Consider the following 22,911-nt stretch of genomic DNA (forward strand, 5'->3'; position numbering starts at 1 on the left):
AGCATAAAATTCTCTCTCAACATCTGCTGCTTTTGCTGCCTCTCTAGCCTTATCAGCCTCATCTTTCGCCATTTCCCTCGCCAAAGTCAATTCACCTTGGCGAGTAAGTTCTTCCATGAACTTTGCATAATCATTCTTGGAAGCACCCCCTTTTCTCTTTGAAGCTTTCTTACCTTGAGGCCTAATTGGATAACGGGTCGAACCCGACGCTTGTTCAGGGAGGGGCGTTTCGGGCACTTCTTCTGCATCATCTTCATGAACATGATCGGGTGTAGAGTGTAAAGGGGTGCTGTTCATGTGCACTTCTGGACCGACTGGCACAACTCTAAATTTAGGACAATCTTTGACAATATTCCAACATTCCCACCGGTTGAATGATTTATTTTTGGTTTTGGCAGCGTACCAAGCTTGTGCTTGAAGTTCCTACACAATAAAAATAAGTAACAAATAAATAGTACAAATAAATAATTATAATGAAAATAAGTAACAAATAAATAATACAAACAACATAATTATAATGTAAGTCGGTAACAAATAAATAATACAAACCATAAATAATAAATTATGTAGATAACAAATAAATAATACAAACAATAAATAATAAATTATGTAGGTAACAAATAAATAATACAAACAATAAATAATAAATTATGACGGTAACAAATAAATAATACAAACAATAAATAATAAATTTTGTACGTAACAAATAAATAATAAATTATGTAGGTAACAAATAAATAATACAAACAAATAATTATAATGTAAATTTGGGTATCAAATAAATAATATATTGTTACCTGATCCGAGTAATTTTCCCCACTTCGAATATTACTACTAGCTTGTGCCAAGACGTCTCTCCACGTACTAAACGATTGGCTAAGTAATTTCCAACGACTGGACATCGATTCTTTGGTTCTTTTTCCACCAATTTTCTCAAGAAAATTGGTATGAATAAGACTCCACATCTCGCGCAACTGTATCTCATTACCCGTAAGCGAACTATGAGTAACTTCAACCCAGCTAGTACACAACGCAACATCTTCAATAAGCGACCAATTCGTACCTGCACCAGTTGTGACATCCCACATCGCCCAGGGGAGTGATCCTTAAATGTATATTCCCATCCTACCTAGTACGAGGCCTTTTGGGAGCTCACTGGCTTCGGGTTCCGTAGGAACTCCGAAGTTAAGCGAGAATAGGGTTAGAACACTCCCAGGATGGGTGACCCTCTGGGAAGTTGCTCGTGAGTTCCCAAAAACAAAACCGTGAAGGAATGGTAAGCCCAAAGCGGACAATATCGTGCTACGGTGGTGGAGCGGGCCCAGGAAGTGGTCCCACCTGGGCCGGGATGTGACATTGTTATCAGAGCCTAACCCTGGTCGCGAATGTGCCGACGAGGACGTCGGGCCCCTAAGGGGGGTGGATTGTGACATCCCACATCGCCCAAGGGACTGATCCTTAAATGTATATTCTCATCCCTACCTAGCACGAGGCCTTTTGGGAGCTCACTGGCTTCGGGTTTCGTAGGAACTCCGAAGTTAAGCGAGAAGAAGGCTAGAGCAATCCCATGATGGGTGACCCACTGGGAAGTTGCACGTGAGTTCCCAAAAACAAAACCGTGAGGGAATGGTAAGCCCAAAGCGGACAATATCGTGCTACGGTAGTGGAGCGGGCCCGGGAAGTCGTCCCACCCGAGCCGGGATGTGACATTGGTATCAGAGCCTATCCCTGGCCGGAAATGTGCCGACGAGGACGTCGGGCCCCTAAGGGGGGTGGATTGTGACATCCCACATCGCCCAGGGGAGTGATCCTTAAATGTATATTCCCATCCTACCTAGTACGAGGCCTTTTGGAGCTCACTGGCTTCGGGTTCCGTAGGAACTCCGAAGTTAAGCGAGAAGAGGGTTAGAGCACTCCCAGGATGGGTGACCCTCTGGGAAGTTGCTCGTGAGTTCCCAAAAACAAAACCGTGAGGGAATGGTAAGCCCAAAGCGGACAATATCGTGCTACGGTGGTGGAGCGAGCCCGGGAAGTGGTCCCACCCGGGCCGGGATGTGACACCAGTGGTCATTTTGTTGAAAAAAAATGGATTCAAACTTTGAGACAAAGAAAGGAATGTGATTGAAAGTAGTTGAGAAAATATGAAATTGTTGTGTAAGGTAGATGATAATGAGAAGGTATTTATAGAAAAGTAAAAACAATTTTTTTTACAATTTTTTTCAGATTTTTCAGATTTTTTTTGAATTTTTTTGAATTTTTTACAATTTTTTTTAATTTTTATTCAATTAATTAATCTCTGCCGTTGGATATAAAAAAAATTTGAATTCCAACACTCCAGATTGTGCCACGTGTCACAACGGTAACTTTTCTTAATTTTAAAACTATTTTTTCTTTTTTTTTATTTATAAAGAATATTAATATCCACCGTTGATCTCAGATCGAACGGTGGATATTAAATCTGACTTTTTTTTTTTTTTTTTACCGTTGAGATCGAACGGTCCAAATTAAGTAACTGTTAAGATCTAACGGACCGTGGGAAGCCACGTGGCTTCCCAACGGTAACTGACAACCTTTTTTTTTTTTTTTTTTTTTTTTTTTTTTTTCTGATTTTTGTGTCGGCGACGCGCCCCCACGCGCGAGTGGGGTGCACGCGCCTGACACAAAAAAAATTTAATATTGCGCTGACGCCTGCCTGGCATCAGTCTGACGTCACGTAGCCCTCGGGCTCTCGGGCTGGCAATCCCCCACGGGCCCGGAGCTCGGGCGTCCACCTTCGGTCGGGCTGCAACACGCTGGAGCTGATCCCCTGGCCCTCGGGCCCTTGTTCCGTCCACCTTCCCCCGAGCAAAAACCCATGCTGGGCTTGCTCTTAAGTATTGGTTAGGTATTGAGGTACTTTCATAAAAAGTGGGCATAAAAAAAAATTGAGCTCAAAAAAATGTTTGGTAAACACTTAAAAAACAACTTATTTTTACAATTTTGGGTAAAAATAAGCTAAAAACATGAAGCAGTAAAAATGAGGTTATTCTCACATTATAGTAAAAGTAATTTTTTTTTTTAAAGCACAACAATACCAAACCAGTCTGGTATAGTAGGGCCTTAGTGATTGTCCTTAATTTTTGGGCCGGTGGAGCAATGTTTTCTTTAGTTTTGGGCAATATTTGTGCCTTTGCCTTCCACCGATGGAACTGCTCTATTGAAGTTCTGAAATTGGGGGTGCATGAGAGGCTGCTTTAGGGTGTTTGTGGATGTGGTGTTGATGTTTAATTGCATTTTTGGAAGAAATGTGGTGAACTGAGTAAAGGTTTAATTTTTTTTATTTTTGATGGGGGTGTATATAGAAATTGGGTAAACATAATTGAGAAGTGGTGTTTAAATAGAAAAACTCTTAGTTGTAATAAGGATGCAGTTATGTAATAGTATTTCTAATGTAAAAATTGGGTTAATTAATTAAAACTCATGTGAATATGCGAATTTTCCCTTGTTAGTTAATTAAAATCATGTGATGTTACATGTTGACTCATATAATTTAAGGAAAACGAATGAAAAGTGTTTGAAAACTTTGAGTTTTAATGATAAAGACAAAATAAAGGGTAAAGTGAATAGTATTAGGATTGACTTTTTAGTGTAAAAATGTGATTTTTCGTTAAAGTGAACAGTACTATAGGCTTTTCGTTAAAATTCCCTATAATTTAATCTAGACTACAAACATAAAATTTGAATGGTTATTTTTATACTAATAAAAAAGTTTTAAAATGGTAAAAGTTAAACGTATGGTTCTCCATAAAACTCGAAACTGGTTGGATGGCCCCTGTTTTCTTTGATAGCTAAATATATTGTGGTTGTGGAACTCCAAGCTTATTTACTACTGTTGGATTTTGGCATCTTATTTGCTAATACGTTTAGTAATTGAACCTCGATCTACCAGGCCTTAGGGACTTGTATTTTGATTTAGTTAATTTGTCTCTCAAACTGGTGATGTTCTTTTATGTGTATATACATGTGAAGAATTCTTGTGGAATGATACTGCCGAAATGTCCCAGGTGCATGAAAGTGAAACTCCTGAAGATAAGGTGGTCGAAATCTTGTCCAGGTTGCCGCCCAAGTCCCTGATGAGATTCAAATGCGTACACAAATCATGGTGCACTATCATCAATAGTCCAAGTTTTGTGGCCAAACACCTCAGCAATACCGTGGACAACAAATTCTCATCCTTCACTTGCATCCTTTTCAACCGATCTCAGGTTCATGTTTTCGCGGACAGGAGTTGGAAAAGAGATGTTTTCTGGTCTATGATTAATCTTTCCATTGAAAGTGATGAGCACAACCTTCATTATGATGTCGAGGACCTAAATATACCCTTTCCTATGGAAGTTCAAGACAATGTACAGCTCTACGGTTACTGCAATGGAATTGTCTGTGTAATAGTAGGGAAAAATGTTCTTCTATGCAATCCTGCAACAAGGGAATTCAAGCAACTTCCCGATTCATCCCTTCTTCTACCCCTTCCCACGGGAAAATTCGGATTGGAAACGCTCTTTAAAGGATTGGGATTTGGCTATGATTGCAAAACTAAAGAATATAAGGTTGTGCGAATTATAGAAAATTGTGATTGTGAGTATTCAGAAGGTAAAGAATCATATTATGAGCGTATTCTTCTTCCTTACACGGCTGAGGTATACACCATGGCTGCTAACTCTTGGAAAGAGATCAAGATTGATACATCAAGTGATACTGATCCGTATTGCATTCCCTATTCTTGTTCAGTGTGCTTGAAGGGATTATGTTATTGGTTTGCAAACGATAACGGAGAATACATATTTTCATTTGATTTAGGTGATGAGATATTTCGTAGAATAGAATTGCCTTTTAGGAGAGAATCCGATTTTAATTTTTATGGTCTTTTTCTGTATAATGAATCCGTCGCTTCTTATTGCTCTCGTTACGAAGAGGATTGTAAATTGCTTGAAATATGGGTAATGGACGACTATGATGGAGTGAAGAGTTCATGGACAAAACTCCTAACCGTTGGACCCTTTAAAGACATTGAGTCTCCTTCGACATTTTGGAAATGTGACGAGGTTCTTATCCTTTCCTCATATGGAAAAGCCACCTCTTATAATTCTAGTACCGGAAATCTCAAGTATCTTCATATTCCTCCTATTATCAATTGGATGATAGATTATGTGGAAACTATTGTTCCAGTCAAGTGAATTGAGGACAAAGTTCCATTTAATTTGTATGCATGATAGAAGGGTTGAGTTTTCTTCTTCTAAGTTTTGTTTGTGGCCTTTGTACATGTTTGCTTATCATGGGCTGCCTTCAGTTTTTGGACTTTCAGCATTTTGTAATGTTATTCTATTTGGAAGTGTATGATAATTTTTTTTTTTTTTTTGAACAAACGATATTATCTACACTAAGAATGAGGGGTTAGGCTTAACCTCATAATAGGCTAACAATAATGTGGTTCAAATTCACCTTTGTTGAGAATCGAACCAAAGACTTCTTACCGGTAAAGAGAAATAACACTAGACCGTAATACTAAGTGATTACGATAACTATTTTTTTTTTTAAGTTAATTAATGCTAACAATTCCTTTATGTTTTCCCTTTTTTTTTTTTCTTCGGAATTCCCTTCTTAAAAACCTAATAACCTTTTTACTCATTTAACATAATCAAGTTAAACCTTCTAGCGTATGTACGAGTGCAAACATTTATACGTAAAATCCGGGTGTTAAAAAATAGGGTAAAGTACAAAAAACTACCTTAACTATTAGTGTCACGACACTTTCATACCTCATCTTTTAAAATTGACAATGTCATACCTCATCTTTAGAATTTGGTCTAATGTTATACCTTTCGTTACTTGGCCGTTTACTTTTCAGTTAAATGTTGACATGGCTTGATTCGAGATCCACTTTCTATTAAAAATCATTAAAATATTATTAAAAACTTTTAAAAAAATTATTTAATATTATTTAAATATTAAAATAATAATAAAAAGTTAAAAAAAAAGAAAGGAAAAAAAAACACCATCAATTCGTCCCTCCCCTTCTGGATTATAGAATTCTAGCGAATTACTTTGTGTGTTTACTCTCTAAGAATTTTGTACGGAAGAAAAAGATGAAGAAAGGATATCTATCAATGAAACTGAGGACTCTAGTTATATAGGCTCTTTCATACCTCTTCAAATATCTTTTGGATGTATATGAAGCTATACAACTCTTTCCAAAGAGTTGTGTCTATTAATTAAAGCGTTTTAAATTAATTTAATTAAAAATTTAAAACTAATTGATTAGATTAATTTCTTAACCCCAAGTGACCCAAGGGCCTTGTCTTGATTAATTAATATTAATATTATAGTATAATCATCAAGCCTAATCCACACAATTAGTAGCCCAAACCTCAATCCTCATTCCAAATGACCTAACATCTAATCAATATTGAAAAGGACTTGACTTATATAAAGACCTTTGACAAATTGTTGTTTCCCGATGTGGAACAATAGGAGCTCAAAACTCCATCAATAATTTCAGATATGATGGTCAAATTGGTCGATGGGTCTGTGCGTGTATTTTCACGAAATGGGGGAGGAGTCAACATCAAGATTTCCAGATCTGATTAACATAGTTAATGCATCTTGTAAGCCTGATGCAGAAACTTTTATACTAGATGCGGAGGTAAAAGTTCCTTAGTATTGTACTCATGGACAAGCACAGACAAAGATGCTCTTCTGGAGTTGTTAAATTCTTTCTTTTGGTTGGGGGATAACTAAGTTCTCTGAGATTTTCTGGTTTCAGGTACTTGCAGTTGATAGGAATAATGGTCACAAGCTAATGTCTTTTTAAGAATTGTCGTCACGTGGGAGAGGGGGCAGAGATACATCAATTACATTGGATAGCATAAAGGTTGTATGACTTATCGGGATGCTATCCAATGTGCTTCTTAATTGGGAAACATAAGATGTTCATTCTAAAGCCTTCCTTACATAATAAATCAAATCTAATAAAAATGTTGATAGACTATTTATACAGGTTCACGTAGTGATAGATAAAATTCGTATAAAAAAATTGTGTAATGTATGGGTAGATTTCATTTTTGTTCTGAAATATTGAATTTGTTTTCAAACATTTTCTTTCGTGTGCTGGTCGACGTCTGCGTATTTGTCTTTGATATCATGTTTGCCAATGGAAAGCAGTAAATATCTATAAGATCTGGTTTTTCCTTCTGTTTTAGAAAGAGGCTTTCTGACCCCAAATTTATTACTGATTTATTAAACTTATATGGAGCAATAGGATGAGAACCCTGCTCTACGTTGGTTTAATGAATTGATCATCTAATCTGGTTTTTCCTAAAGATATACCAAACTGGACTTGGTTCGTTTTCAAATCACGCTAAGATTCTAGCTCTACATGAAGCATCACATGAATACTTTCAGTTGTGGGGTGATTGAACACATTACAACCTCATGTTGTTTTTCTTTCATCATTGGCGATCCAACAACGATTCATGAAGACATCGCTGCAAGTATCAACCAATTAAAGAAATGATACATCAAAGGCGACAATACCAAACAAATTGCAATCGAAGTTTTTCTTCACCCGTCAACAAGAGCATTAGAAGATCGAAGTCAAGTAGATCTAATCTCAAGACAATCTTGTTGACCTCTTCATGAAGTCATTGCAGAAATATACTTTTCATAAACTTGTTCAAGGAATTGGATTACTTAAACTTTTAGATTTGCATCACTGGTAGTTCTCATAGGAAGCTTTGTCGAACTCAGGAGAGTATCCTCTGATGCATACTTATATGACCTTACTGTACTCTTTACCTACGATTAGAAGCACTTTTTCCTACTTAATTTTTACTAGCCGAACGAAGTTTTGATGAGGCACCTACTATAAGTTGGTCATACCCTTGTATGTGTTAATGATCAACCGGGAGACGTGAAACATCAATATCCTGTATTAACTCACTTTTCTTCTTAGACTATGAGTTCGTCCTACTAAGTTACCACATCAAAGTTTTGAAGATCAATTCCTTATAAACTTTATATTACTTGTAAAGCAAGAAACACCATAATAATTAATTGAAAAATATTATTCACATTCCCATTTTTACTTCTCACCCAACATTGATCATCTATGGTTCTTAGCACTACCCAATTAGTTTCGCAACGAGTCCATTTTTATTCTTTTTAGGCTCAAACCCCTTCCCGCCTCAAGTTTCCCACACCGGTAAATAACCGTTTCCTCACCCTTCACCAAAATCTCCCGCCAAATCGACACCGTTTTCCATTTCTCTCTTTAAAACGACATCAATAAATTTCCCCCAAAACCCAGAACTCCCAAATCGAACCGGCAAATCAAATCCCTCTCCGCGCAAAATAAGATAAAAAATGAAAGTAAATAAAAGCAGTGTTCCGAAAGCAATTTGCGATTCCGGCTTGGGATTTCAATTAAGGTTCTGAAACCTAGGGTTTCAATCCGTCCGTAAGAAATCGTACGCGAGTAGAGTAGTAGTCACAGTCACAGTCGTCGTTGTCTTCTTCTTCGTCTGGGCTTCGTTGCAATGAGCGCCATTAACATCACGAACGTGACGGTGCTCGACAATCCAGCTCTGTTTCTGGCACCCTTCCAGTTCGAAATTTCTTACGAGTGCAACACTCCTCTCAAAGACGGTACTGCTTTCCCCTTTCGCTTGCTTTTTGTTTTTGTACTGTTATTTTTAATTTTATGATTGAGTTTGAATTAGGGTTTTTTTCGTGTTTGATTGGGAAATTGGCAGAACAATTGGAAATTGAAGTGTTAGATGTAATGTTGAATGGGTAGAAGTTATCTTCCGAAAAAATGGGTTTTCTTGGCTTGCAAGGAGATGGGTGTGCGAGAGCTCATATACTATAGATTGGATTATTATCTTATTGTTATGAAATACTGGGGATATACACCCAATTGATTGAGTTTATTGTTTGGGTTTTGAGCCAGAAGTGAAGCGGTTTCTTGGTTGATGAGTGTTTCTTCTTCTTTTCGTTTTTCACGATGTAGTTGGAACAATGAACATTATAGTATGTTTGAAGAATTTGTAGCATTGGATTGCCATTGAATGAGAAGTGGAAATAAGAAAATGTCGTCGCAGTGGACATGGTGTGATGCTGAAAGAAGTCAAACTGTGTTTTGTATGCATTTCAAGAAAGCGTATGTTCTAAAGGGTTTCCTAAGATCGGTGGTAATCTTTTCTATCAATGACCATGTTTGATTTATCAGCTTTGCTAATAACAATTCATTTCTGCATTTCGAGGGTGCACTGTATACATATTTATTGTTATTCCAGTAATTTCAGTTTCAATGTCTTTGTCGTGCCCTTACCCCCGACCTCTCTAAACCTTCAAACACACCCACCTCTCCCCCCCCCCTCCTCTTCTCTCTCTCCTTTCTTCCTTCTTGTGTCGTATGTGCGATTGGATCTATTTAGACTGTTTGCAGTTAAATTAAATACAGCTAAAGGTGAATGGATTTGGATTTTGGAATAGAAATAAATTTAGCAAAGAATAGATGCATTGATGAGGTGCTTCAGCTATGGAATATTGTTTAACATGTCAGTCACTTGAATGTAATTATAGTACTTGCCTGAGGTGCTATAATTGCGTAGGTATTGCATATAGAACTGTAAACAGAAAACCAGAAAGGTATCTTTCAAAGAGTGAAAAATGTAACACCGTGTAATTAGGCAAACAGTAGAGCTGTAACTCTAAAATCTTTCTAATTTTATAGCTTTGATCGACAGAAAATTATTTAACCATCAAGTAGCACCAACTTGAAGCATTGACCTAACCGGACTTATTGAGGACAACAGACAGTAAAGTAATTATGTACAGATGCTTGTTAAAAGATTTAGTCTTCTAGTTCCATACCCTTCCTTTAATAATTTTTGGAAATCATCATATCCTATTTCAGATTCTTGAGTCATCCCCTCACTAATGGTGATGATTGTTTGCATGGAACTTGAATGGAATCGGGAGCTGAGTTTCTGAGATTGCAGAAGTAGCACCTAGTTGCACATGCTTTTCTAGTTCTAGGTGAACTAAAAGTGGATGGATGCCTTGTTTACTTGTTGAATAATTTTTATGCCAATACAGATTTGGAATGGAAGCTCATCTACGTGGGATCTGCTGAGGATGAGACTTATGACCAACTACTGGAGAGTGTACTTGTTGGGCCCGTCAATGTTGGAAACTATCGTTTTGTACTACAGGTAAGCTTCCACTAGATCCTTCTACCGTATTCTTTTCACATCTGACCCACAAGGTGCATTTGAATTTGAATCAACTCCAGTTAATTTTGTTGATCATTTTGCAGGCAGATCCTCCTGACCCATCCAAGATTCGTGATGAAGACATCATTGGAGTGACAGTGCTTCTGTTGACCTGCTCTTATATTGGTCAGGAATTTATCCGAGTGGGCTACTATGTTAACAATGATTATGATGATGAGCAGCTGCGAGAAGAACCTCCTCCAAAGGTCTTGATTGATAGGGTTCAAAGAAACATTTTGTCTGATAAGCCCAGGGTCACAAAGTTCCCCATCAATTTCCAGCCAGAGAATACTGAGAGTGGAGAACAACCCTCTCCACGTGATCAGCCTAATGAGGCGGATGGAAGCAGAGAACAGCTAATTTTGCCCGTAGATCCTTCAGAGGAGCAGAAACCTTAGGTATTGAATCACAGGCTTCCAATTCCTTTTTGACTTTTGATATCCTCTTTCTAGGAAAACATTATGCATAATGTTTCACTTGGCGATTGCCAACAAAAATTAGAAGGATACCAATGCTTTGGCCATACTCGGGAAGGGGTTTTGAAGTTAATAACTTCTTCCTTGTAGCTACGGTAAACATCGGTTCAGGAAGCTATGCTGACTTTTGGTTGTTGGAAGTCTCGTTCATTCAGGTGATATTTTGTGCTGACTGGGATTATCAAATTTGTAGCAATAGGAGACAGATGTTCACTACTAGCCTGAAATCTCACCGAACCTTGTGTATAATCTTAACTTTTTGGACTAATATCACTTCTGGAGCTTTTTCTTTGTTTAAGTTTGCGTAATCAAGGTAGTCGTAAATGTAAAATGCAATGGTTCTGTGTTTCACTTGTTTTATTGGTCCGATAGCCTATACCAAGAATTTTAGCAGTAGCATGTTTGAGTTATTGCATCGACACCCTGACTCCATAACAGAAGAACCATGCCTCCATTTTAGCCTGTGTATGAGCTGAATCATTCAACCAAGATGTCTGTTGTGTATAATTTTTGTTGTGGCTTTTATTACAGTTCATCCGATTCAAACTATCCGAGTTTAAGGGGCAATGTTTGACCCTTGAATTGACTGTGAGTCTGAGTGTTAAATGCTTAGAAAGCACGCACAATTGGTTCACTGACCGTAGCATAACTCGGATTATCCAGCCTAAGTACAGATCATGTGACCAGTAATGATCTGTTTTAGCCCCCTTGTGGAACTACCGATAATTACTCTTTGGATAAATGTTTGCAATCATCGCATTAGCATCAATTGGTATGTAAACATTATGCTTGTCAAGTCAATTCTGTGATTCTTAAAATCTTATGAATGCAAGACGTGATCATTTTCATTCTCCTAATGACAAAAGCTAAGTGGGTTCCGAAACAAGCTTTCTTTCATAAGAAGGGATAAAACCTAAGATTAAAACAAAATTTTGGCTGAAAGTAAACAACAGAGCAAAGTATTATCAAGCAGTCCTTCAGCCACATCACTAGGAAGCGATGAAAATCTTAAAATAGCTTCCTTAATTCGGTACAAACCTAGCAAATCCTTGTTTTCCTTTCTCGCAGTTGTATTCTCTCACGGGACCGTAACCAAAAGCAACATTCTTCGAACTTTATCCACGCCTTCTCTTGGCTGGGTTCCCTTTGGATTGCTTACCACCATTTCTCGTCCTCTGCATATTACAACATCCGTTATAAGTCATAACAGAGTAAATACTTTAAAGCCTAGATATATCCAAACATAGTGGTGATGTTTTTTTACCTTTTTCGACCATGATTTCTTGTCCCGTCTTTTACTTCTCTTTCTCGGCATACCCTAGAATAAAGTAGCAGAGATGGGTTAATTTCATGCATGCACATGTGACATTATTTCCTGGTTTAATTTCATGCATGCACATGTGACAATTCTAGGGCATAACCTGCATTTGAAAGCTGATTTGCATTTCACGATACAGTCCGGTAAATCTACCGGTATTGATTCCCCATCTGGCATGATGTTAGATTCTTCCTCTAGTAATTCTGAACCACTTTAATCAAAATTAAATAAAATGACACGTGTCATTTAATTAAGTATTGATGAGCATAGGGTTTTATGGGGATTAGCAAAAATGCTCCCGTTCCGTTTCGCCATTGACAGACAGACCGCCGCCCACCAAAGCAGAAAAGCAACCGCGGCTGACTCAGCATTCCTTATCAAATTTGATTTTTCCATCTACCCATCTCCAAATTCTCTACCACCTCCCCGACATAACACATTTCCCAACAATCTCTCGGCGGCATAATCGTCCAACTTCTGTGTCTATATGTACCCACTCCACTCACTCGTTTCCCCCCAAACCATAAGAAGCACTGCAATCAGATCCAATGGCTGAATCAACCACAACCGCACTCGATGGCAACCAGCTGATCGCCAAGGCCCTTGCCCGGTTCGGCGTCGACCGCATGTTCGGAGTCGTGGGAATTCCCGTCACCTCGCTCGCGAACCGCGCGGTTTCGCTCGGAGTTCGGTTTATGGCCTTCCACAACGAGCAGTCGGCGGGTTACGCCGCCTCAGCCTACGGGTATCTAACGGGTCGACCCGGAGTCCTCCTCACGGTCTCGGGTCCCGGATGCGTCCACGGGCTCGCGGGTCTTTCCAACGCCATGGCCAATGCTTGGCCCATGGTGATGATCTCGGGTTCGTGCGACCAGAAAGATTTCGGCCGCGGAGATTTCCAGGAGCTCGATCAGATCGCCGCCGTCGAACCCTTTTCCAAATTCTCCGCCAAAGCTAAATCAATCAAAGAAATACCGGATTGCGTGTTTCAAGCTCTTGCAAAAGCCGGTTCGGGTCGACCCGGAGGGTGCTATTTGGATTTTCCTTCGGATGTACTGCACCAGACAATTTCTGAGGCGGAGGCTGAGAGCTTATTGGCCACCGCCGCCGAGAAATTCGGAGAGTCGGAGAAGGTTCCGTGTGTGCAGAATTCGCAGATTGAGGAGGCCGTTTCGCTGCTCCGGCACGCGGAGAGGCCGTTGATTGTTTTTGGTAAAGGAGCTGCATTTGCTCGAGCGGAGAACGAGTTGGGTAAGCTGGTGGAGAGGACGGGAACCCCATTTTTGCCCACTCCAATGGGGAAGGGGCTGTTGCCGGACACTCATGAGCTGGCGGCGACCGCGGCAAGGTCTCTGGCGATCGGGAAGTGTGACGTGGTGCTTGTCGTTGGCGCAAGGCTTAACTGGCTTTTGCACTTTGGTGAGCCGCCCAAGTGGTCCAAGGATGTGAAGTTCATTTTGGTTGATGTTAGTAAGGAAGAGATTGAGCTGCGAAAACCACATTTGGGTTTGGTTGGAGATGCAAAGTTGGTGTTGGAGAAGATCAATTTGGGGATCAAGGATGACCCTTTTTGTTTGGGGAAGTCTCATCCGTGGGTTGCAGCGATTTTGAGTAAGGTGAAGGACAATGTTTCGAAAATGGAGGCTCAGTTGGCTAAGGAAGTTGTGCCATTTAATTTCTTGACGCCGATGAAGATTATTAGAGATGCAATTGCAGGGTTGGGGAGCCCTGCTCCTATATTGGTTTCCGAGGGGGCTAACACTATGGATGTGGGTCGGTCTGTGTTGGTTCAGACCGAGCCGAGGACCAGGTTGGATGCAGGGACTTGGGGAACAATGGGGGTTGGATTGGGTTACTGCATTGCGGGTGCGGTAGCTTCTCCTGACCGGCTTGTTGTTGCAGTGGAAGGGGATTCAGGATTTGGGTTCAGTGCAATGGAAGTTGAGGTATGGTCCCTCACATGCGTTGTCATAAAAAATATGTGCTAATGGTTATTAAATATTAATTCCGGCAAATTATCTGCTAGTGATATGCTTGATAGCTGTGATTGATCCTTTAGCAAGGATAACCTGTTTGTTTACATAAATACTTTCATTTGAAAGCACACAGATTGTGCTGCGAAACTGTGATTTCTTTTCCTCCCCATGAAATTGTTTTGGATCTGAGTTGGTCAATCTCATTAATGGTTTAGAGAGTTGGAGTAATTTGATTTGTAGTCATCTGACATCTGCTTTTCGGTTGTTGGTTTTGATGCGGTTTTCGTTTAGATCGAAAGATGTGGAAGAAAATTTGGTGGTCTTTGTGTTAGGTATAGGAATAAAAAGAATTTGGAAGTGAGATGCTTAATGGCATGTGTGCTGCATTATCAACCTAGGTGTTGTTTATTAGGTTGGTGAAAGTAATAGTACAAATAATATTAAACATAACAGTAACCATTTTCCTTTCCCTTTTGGTTTTTATTTTTTGTTTTAAAAGACATTAGAGAAAGAAACGTATAATTGGACAGCTTAACCAGTCGTATTAGTTTAGTTTTGAACATGCAGTCGCATGGGTTTGGACATGATTAGCTTAAGTAGTGAGTGAGCATCTTATTTGAAGTTGGGGTTAAAAATGGGCAACCTTAAGTGCTGAAGGGACTTACAAAGTAGGCTGGATTATACTTGGAGCGGTAGGAGTTGGGTCTTGAGGGGGGACTACATATTTTCGGTTATATACATTGGAGGTTTTTAGTCTCTATCTTCATAAGCAAGGACTTTTTGTTTGAAAATTTTGCAGGGGCCATGACCTCCATCATCTCCACATTGAGTCTGATGTTGGCTTTCCTTTGTATTAGAAACTTTTGGAATACGTAACAAAGACAGCTTGAAGCATGTACAGTTTTTTCTCAAAATGTGTTGAGATTTAGAGAATGACTTGATATTTGTGATTTTCTTGGTAGATATCTACCCTTGTGTCTTACTTATAGAGCACACAGTCCTGGAGACATTTAAACAAATGGTAGACATTTGCTGTTTTTGTTGTAGTTGTGCTACTTTGAGGTAAATGATGGTCAGACTTCTCTCTCTGAAAGCTTCAGCAAGTTAGGTTTTGGTGGTTAGTACTAGTAGCGGACCAAAGTTCCATCATTTGGGTTACATTGGTGGTGTATTGAGAATTCATGCGACAATAGGTTTCTAAATACATAGGATTTACATTGTCTGACAAAAAAACATAGTTGGAGTAAGGCCATCTTTTGAGAGATGTCGTAGGTAAGGCCATCTTTTCTCATAGTTCGAGTAAAGATAAGGCATAGTTTCTGGTGAGAGATGTCGTTGGTAGTGTCTTTGGTCCAAAGTTTGAAGAGGGTCTGGTGGTCTTCTGTATAATCAGGAAAAGAAAAAGGAAAGAAACGGTCGTTGAAAGCTTGACCTCGACACATTGCCATACTTTGTTCCCCTATTCACAATTTTCCCTTATTGCTGAGCGCAGCTTTTGTTAAGATTAGTGGGCTAGAAGCAATTTTGTTAGAAAATTTGATTTCTCTTCCATGATCACCCTTTGAAATTTCTTTCCTGTAATCAAGATTCCCTTACAAATTTTCCATTATATCATCAATGTTTTATGCTTGGTCAATGCCCATTGATAATGTTTATCTTATTGCTTGTCTGTCTGTTTATGATGTGTGTATATGCGTTTCTCGGGCTGTACAAGAGACAATATCATTCGTGTATACTTTGTCTTTGATTTCTGCAGACATTGGTTCGATACCAGTTACCTATTGTTGTGATAGTCTTTAACAATGGTGGTGTATATGGGGGCGATCGAAGAAGCCCGGATGAAATTAGTGGGCCTTACAAGGATGACCCTGCTCCCACTTCCTTCGTCCCAAGTGCGGGTTATCACACTCTGATTGAAGCTTTTGGAGGCAAAGGCTATCTTGTTGGGACACCTGAAGAACTCAAGTCCGCCCTTTCAGAATCCTTCTCGGCACGAAAACCAGCTGTTATAAATGTAATTATCGATCCTTATGCTGGTGCTGAAAGTGGGAGGCTTCAACACAAGAACTGATGTAAGCCTGAGCTGCGTTTTAGCGCGCTCATTTCTCCGTGTAAACGTGCTTCTGTATGAATAATGTAAACATGCATGAGATTTGGAGTTGTCAATTATTACGAATTACACTAATCTCACAGTTTCGTTAGGCGTGTAAATCGAAGAGAGTTTCAAATGAATGCCATTACCTCAAGGAACTGTATTTTTATTTTAGATGTGGTATAGAGATGTTGGAAGAACGGTTGGAAAGCGGAGGAGTTTATGTTTTTTTATTTTTTTTTTTAATGATTGATGGTTTATGAATACTTATCGTGCTTGTCTGAGTCCTGTGCAAATCAGTCCATTTGTAATTGTACAAGTTCTTGCATTTCTCTATTGATTTCAACATTTGAAGGTTTGTTAACTAAAACGTTTTTAGATCACCAAAAACTTTTGATCATGTCGGCATTAAAAAGTTAAAAGTACTTTTGGGTTAAAGATTCCTTTGAAATTTTTCTAAAAGAAGCGGAGTGTAATTGAAGTGCTTTTACAAGAAACGCTTTTGAGCGGAAGTGCTTTCAAAGAACCCCTTACAAATGAGTCTAATAAAGAGCTAAAATGTTGATTGCACGTTTTATTTGTCCAAATAAGTTTTTTTTATCGACGTGTTTCTACATTTATGTGTTGAGTTTTATTCTATAATGGAAGTTGTGACTTGTGAGTGGTTTTGAGAGCTTGAAAAAAATAAAAAAATTTGGATAGTAATTTGAGGTGTATTCAGAACTTTATATATTTTAACATATAATGTATTTACTAATATGTGAGGTGATAATAAAACAATCCAAAACGCTACTGGTCCAATTCCTCTGACGGCATCGTCTCCCATCATGCCACTTTCTTCGAGAAGATCCCTTGACCATTAGCGTCGATTGGAGAAGAAGAGGAGGCGTGGTGGAAGGTTATAAACTTCTTACACCCTACGTCGTACACTGACAGCATCATCTACATTGTCCCATTTTAATCATACTATGCGAAAAGTTCTATTAAGAAAAGGTCACAGTAATATTAATAGTAAACTTCTCACATATAGCCTGTATATAATTTTTCATCTGTAATGTTAAATGTTATTCTTTAAAGAGTGATCGTTTCAATTCGGTTCAAGCATCAAAACTATACCGAACAGAACTGCAAAAAATTCAATTGTAATTTTAATTTCACCTCAAAACTATATTTAACCAAACCGTGTCCATCCTTTTGGCTTTGGAGTCTCTAAATCTTACAGACAAAATCCAATAACTAAATAATAATAAAAAAATAATCTACATCTGCGTTTACTTTTGACTGGCTGTTTGTCACAAAGTAAAAAGATAAAACAAACGTCACTTCATATGTTCTCATTAATTATTGATTAAATCAATGTTGGAGGAGTCCAACTTTGTCTCTATAGGCCGGTAAAGACGGCAAACGACATATAACACCATGCATAAACTGATAGCCAACTTAAGGAATATAGGCTGGTCATTCATGCTTCTCTTCTGAAACTCAAATATATACATACATCTATATATGTGTGTGTGTGTGTATACATGTATGTATATTCACTTCACACAATATACAGCTCGTCTCGGATATCTAAGCGGGTATAATTAAGCGAGGGGAGTGCAGAAGGCGGAGACTATGGAGCAAGAGATGGCGGAGATGAAAGAAGAGAAGACATGGCCCGTAACATGGGGTACATTTCTGAGTGAGGTGAAGAAGGAAGGTTTTACAGCTGCTCAATGGTGGCAGTCTCAGTGCTGCAGTATCTCCTGCAACTGGTATCCATGATAATGGTTGGACATCTTAATCAGCTGTCACTCTCTAGTGTTGCAATTGCCATCTCTCTCACCAATGTCACTGGTTTTAGCCTTCTTGTAAGTTCTTTTTCTTCTTCTCATCCATCATTCATCAATTTTTTTTTTTTTTTTTTTTCTCTGCATCAAATTTCTTTTCCTTTTTCTTGTCACTAAAATATGCATATTGTTGTAGTGAATTTGGCACTTTGTTACCTTGAATTAGGGATCGATTCTTGGCCTTACCGATCAACTTGGCCATATGATATATAGTAGGGTTTAGGAGCTGCTTCTTTTATAACCACTGGCAGTTTTGATATATGAGTTGGCTTCAAATACTGGTGTATTGTTCACCGTTTCAAACATTATTTATACACACTTGTGCATATCCATCAATTTGAAATTTGGTGTTTTAATTTAGGGATACTTTGGATGTGGTCCTTAATCCTTAACATTCTTTGATTAAAACCTTAATAGTATTCAAAGTTTGATCCAAGTCCCTTGACTTTGTACACCTCATTATATTACTATTATATTACTACTTTTATAGTTTTGACATTAATTGTTTGATATTTTATGAGATTTATAATCCTATAAATTTAAAATCCCTCATTATAATACTATTAGAAACAGTTACAATAAAATAATTCAAACATTTTGATTGAATAAATGGATAAAAACTATGCGAAAATAAGAAATAATAAATGGCAAAAGAATGTATCCATAGTGTTAAAAAAATTGGTACATTTCACATATAACAAAGTGGTACATTAATAAAGAAGAATGGGTAGATTATAAATAAATGAGGGTACAGATAAAAGATTAAAAAATTATGAGTACAAATGAATTTTAAAAAAAATATTTTAATACGTGTGTACAAAAAAAAAGTAAAAAGAAAATACTACAAATTAAAAAAAAAATGTTGCAAATTAAAAGTGGGTACAAACTAAACATATAAATATCTGATACAAAGTTTAGGCATAAAACATAAATATAAAATATGTAATTTTTCTATCATTGATTAAATATGCAATGTCACGTGAAAGTGTACACATGGGTACAAACACAAATAAAACTTTAAAAAATATGGGCACAAAAAGAAATTAATATATGGGTACAAATTAAAAATGAAAAGAAAATTGGTACAAATTAAAAAATATTTACAAATTAAAAATAGGTACAAACTAAAAATAAAAATATATGATAAAAAATTTAGCCATAAATATAAATATACTAATTGTAACATTTTTAACACTAAAGGAATATATTTTAAAAATAAAAATATTTTATTATTCAAATAATTAATGATGTTATTAATACCCCAGGACCTTAATAAAAAATTAAAAATGAATAGGATTTTAATCAATGGAGTAACTAAAAGAAGGATGTGAACCTAATTACTTTTGATTTTTTTCTATATGGTATTGATTAATTTCTTCCTACTTTTGTCTTTTATGAATACCTGAAATTAAATTAAGCTGAAAACAATATATCTAAGGATTAGTGGATAACAGATAACTCATATTTTTCATATATTTATTCCGTCCATTCCTAATCTCTTTGTGATATTTTTGAGTTAAACTGGTTGCATTTTAACCTCTTTTGTGTTAATGTGCAATTAAAGTTGAATAATAGTACAAAACATGACTATAAAATAATAAGAATATTATTAATAGATAAGAATGCCGGCTACAAAACCCTAAGAGGCTACATCGTGACTAACTTGTTATCGACTGAATAACAAACATGCTATTTATAATAAACTAACCCTAATCCTAAAAGGTAAGAAATCAAAACCCTAATGCTAATGGGCTAAGCCCAGAAAACCAAACATTCAAATAAACCAAAATACTAATATTTTCCAACACCCCTTGTCAAACTCATGGCGGTATATGACATGGGTTTGCAAATAAGCAAATGCAGACTGGCTCCGTTAGGCGGACTGGCAGGCATGCAAACTTGACTGGATTTGACTTGACTGGCGAACTTGACTTTCCTTGGCTGGTTTGGCAAACTGATTCTTATTGGCAAGCTGATTCTGGCTGGCAAATTGATTATGGCTGGCAAACTGATTCTGATTCAGACTGGCTAGTGTTGAGAGTATTAAAAGAACCCATCACTAAACAAACAAGATTTCCATATCTCAATTGTAACTACGAACAAACAAAAACAAAGTACTACCACTCGAGTGGTCACAGATCCAAACACTCGAGTGACGGTCACAAAACAATTCCAAACAGGCCAACCAACAATTCATGCGGGCCTAAAACAAACTTAACCATATTTTTTTATTTGCCCGTCTGGGCCTAAAACAAACATCCAAAAATAATTTCATTTTTTTTTTATCCTCTTTCTTATTTTCTTCTCTCTTTTTTTCTTTTCTCCTTCCTTTCAACGACTTTTTCTGGGCTGTGGTTTTCTAACGAACAATACAACTGCGAGTGCAGTGATTAGATGGAGGTGCGCATACAGTGGGTACAGTGGTGCAAGGGATCTGGTACGGCTTGACAGAGACAGGTCTGATGCGGAGGCCAGATTGCAGGGCGGGTTCTAGTTCAAGGCGGGCATGGTGGGCGTGGCGGCGATGTGGGATTGTTTCTTGGCTTCAGTCAACAGCAGCGGCAGGTTGCAGAAAAACTGGGCATGGCAAGTTTGAAGCGGCGGTTACTGGCTGGGGTTTCGGGTGTGCAGGGACCTGTGAGTTGTTCTAGGCCTGGCAATTTCTGACACGACCCGATAACCCGATACGACATGACACGAAATTAACAGGTGTTTGGGTCGACACGATAACGAATCGGGTCTTATCGGGTAACCCGATAAGCACCTGTTAAGATAACGGGTTGGTTCGGGTATACATGTGGGTAACACGATACACGATAAGCAAAATATTATTTTTATAATTTTATAATCCTAAAAAAATACTGTAATAATTATATACATTAATTTTACAATTTTATACCCCTAAAAATTATAATTAATATATATATATATATATATATATTAAATTAACTATAAAATTTATAATAATTATAATAATTATATATACTATAATAATTATACCCCCAAAATATTAAGTCTATCTATAATAATTATATATATATATATATATTAAATTTTATAAAAACTATAATAATTAATAATTTAATATGCATGATCATGCATTGCATATTTGCATGATTTTGCATCCATTGAAATTTGATGCGTCAGATGTGATTTGTTTCCATTCAAATTTCAATAATCAATTTTTTGCCATTGCCATTTGCCAACTTGCCGCCCTTTTTGAAAAAAAAATGGAGGGAAAATGAAAATGTTAAGAAAAGTTGAAAATAAAACAAAAAAGTGAGGGAATTAGAGAAAGATGTTGGAGGGAAAAGTGAAAATGATAAGAAAAAGTTGAAAAGGTAACAAAAAAGAGAGGGAAAAATGAAAATTAATAGAAGTGGTGAGAAATTTTTTTTTTTTAAGTTATTAACTTTTTATCACACACATGACTGTCATGACATATCTCACTATTTAACGGTTATTTTAACTCCGATTTTGATGATTTTTTATAACTACACTCCTTGACCCTATATGAATACAATAAATGAATTCAATCTTCAATTTAAAATATTTACACAAGTGGATACCACAAAATCTTATGTTATACTTAATGAAAGTATAAATAAACTCTAAGTGTTAGTCAATCTATCGTTTTACGAATTCTCCAAAACTAATTTCAACGATCCAAACCATCAAAATTGTTTGTATATGCTTGGAGATCACATCAGCAAAAAATCACCAAAAAAAACATTCAGAGATCAAGTAACGGGATAAAGCTTTTCAACGGTTATAAACGAAAAATCACGATTTAACGGTTATTTTAACTCCGATTTTGATGATTTTTTATAACTACACTCATTGACCCTATATGAATACAATGAATGAATTTGATCTTCAATTTAAAATATTTACACAAGTGGATACCACAAAATCTTATGTTATACTTAATGAAAGTATAAATAAACTCTAAGTGTTAGTCAATCTATCGTTTTACGAATTCTCCAAAACTAATTTCAACGATCCAAACCGTCAAAATTGTTTGTATATGCTTGGAGATCATATCAGCAAAAAATCACAAAAAAAAAACATTCAGAGATCAAGTAACGGGACAAAGCTTTTCAACGGTTATAAATGAAAAATCACGATTTAACGGTTATTTTAACTCCGATTTTGATGATTTTTTATAACTACACTCCTTGACCCTATATGAATACAATGAATGAATTCGATCTTCAATTTAAAATATTTACACAAGTGAATACCACAAAATCTTATCTTAAAAACAAAAACTCTTTATCCTTGCACATTTAATATTTGTAATAGATTAGTAGTGTATGTATTATTTTTTTATTAGGCTTTTATTTTTGAGTGTAGATATAGTACTTGAACGAGAAATGTTTTAATGTTTTGAAGTAATATTTACGTGGCAATGTGTGGTATGTGCAAATTTAAAAAAAATATATTTTTTTCTTAACGGGTCATAACGGGTCATAACGGGTCGGGTCACTTTACCCGTTGGGTAAAGTGACACGACCTGTTTAGGACCCGTTAAGATAACGGGTGTGACACGACACGACCCGTTAAGATAACAGGTGTTACACGAAAACGACACGAACACGATAGACACGACCCGTTTGCCAGGCCTAAGTTGTTCCGAGCAAACATATTCAATTTTTTTTTTTTTCAAAACTAATACTGAAAACTAATATCAAACAAACAACATTGATACCTATCAAGAACAGATTAAATCCAGAAAGATCAAACCTGCTTTGATATCAAGTTGAATATCAGAACAGAACAAACATGACTATAAAATAATAAGAATTTATTAATAGACAAATGCCGAAACGGCTACAAAATCCTAAGAGGTTACATCGTGATTAACTTGTTCTCAACTAAATAGCAAGCATGCTATTTATAATAAA

The 22,911-nt window shown here is 37.0% G+C and overlaps 3 protein-coding genes across 3 annotated transcripts; all 3 read left to right on the forward strand.

Annotated features, from left to right (window-relative positions):
• The first annotated feature begins 3,701 nt into the window (after nucleotides 1–3,701).
• On the forward strand, nucleotides 3,702–5,485 carry LOC103948270 (putative F-box protein At1g19160). Its single transcript, XM_009359282.3, has one exon. The coding sequence runs from the start codon at nucleotides 4,035–4,037 to the stop codon at nucleotides 5,211–5,213; it is 1,179 nt and encodes a 392-aa protein (XP_009357557.2). The 5' UTR covers nucleotides 3,702–4,034; the 3' UTR covers nucleotides 5,214–5,485.
• Nucleotides 5,486–8,326: 2,841 nt separating this feature from the next.
• LOC103948271 (probable histone chaperone ASF1A) lies at nucleotides 8,327–11,196 on the forward strand. Its single transcript, XM_048580115.1, has 4 exons — nucleotides 8,327–8,679; nucleotides 10,135–10,250; nucleotides 10,355–10,708; nucleotides 10,877–11,196. The coding sequence occupies exons 1-3, from the start codon at nucleotides 8,571–8,573 to the stop codon at nucleotides 10,706–10,708; spliced, it is 579 nt and encodes a 192-aa protein (XP_048436072.1). The 5' UTR covers nucleotides 8,327–8,570; the 3' UTR covers nucleotides 10,877–11,196.
• Nucleotides 11,197–12,413: 1,217 nt separating this feature from the next.
• LOC103936009 (2-hydroxyacyl-CoA lyase-like) lies at nucleotides 12,414–16,326 on the forward strand. Its single transcript, XM_009345845.3, has 2 exons — nucleotides 12,414–14,050; nucleotides 15,837–16,326. The coding sequence occupies exons 1-2, from the start codon at nucleotides 12,653–12,655 to the stop codon at nucleotides 16,149–16,151; spliced, it is 1,713 nt and encodes a 570-aa protein (XP_009344120.2). The 5' UTR covers nucleotides 12,414–12,652; the 3' UTR covers nucleotides 16,152–16,326.
• The last annotated feature ends 6,585 nt before the right edge of the window (nucleotides 16,327–22,911 follow it).

The sequence above is a fragment of a genome, unplaced genomic scaffold (genome assembly GCF_019419815.1).
Source record: "Pyrus x bretschneideri cultivar Hongxiangsu unplaced genomic scaffold, Pyrus_bretschneideri_v1 Contig145, whole genome shotgun sequence".
NCBI classification, from domain to species: domain Eukaryota; kingdom Viridiplantae; phylum Streptophyta; class Magnoliopsida; order Rosales; family Rosaceae; genus Pyrus; species Pyrus x bretschneideri.

Excerpts from the sequence above, each read along its gene's own strand:
- LOC103936009 (XM_009345845.3), top strand. The coding sequence starts at position 12,653 with ATGGCTGAATCAACCACAACCGCACTCGATGGCAACCAGCTGATCGCC. Across the intron at positions 14,051-15,836 it reads TCAGTGCAATGGAAGTTGAG|ACATTGGTTCGATACCAGTT; the intron begins GTATGGTCCCTC and ends TGATTTCTGCAG.
- LOC103948271 (XM_048580115.1), top strand. The coding sequence starts at position 8,571 with ATGAGCGCCATTAACATCACGAACGTGACGGTGCTCGACAATCCAGCT. Across the intron at positions 8,680-10,134 it reads CAACACTCCTCTCAAAGACG|ATTTGGAATGGAAGCTCATC; the intron begins GTACTGCTTTCC and ends ATGCCAATACAG. Across the intron at positions 10,251-10,354 it reads ACTATCGTTTTGTACTACAG|GCAGATCCTCCTGACCCATC; the intron begins GTAAGCTTCCAC and ends ATCATTTTGCAG.
- LOC103948270 (XM_009359282.3), top strand. The coding sequence starts at position 4,035 with ATGTCCCAGGTGCATGAAAGTGAAACTCCTGAAGATAAGGTGGTCGAA.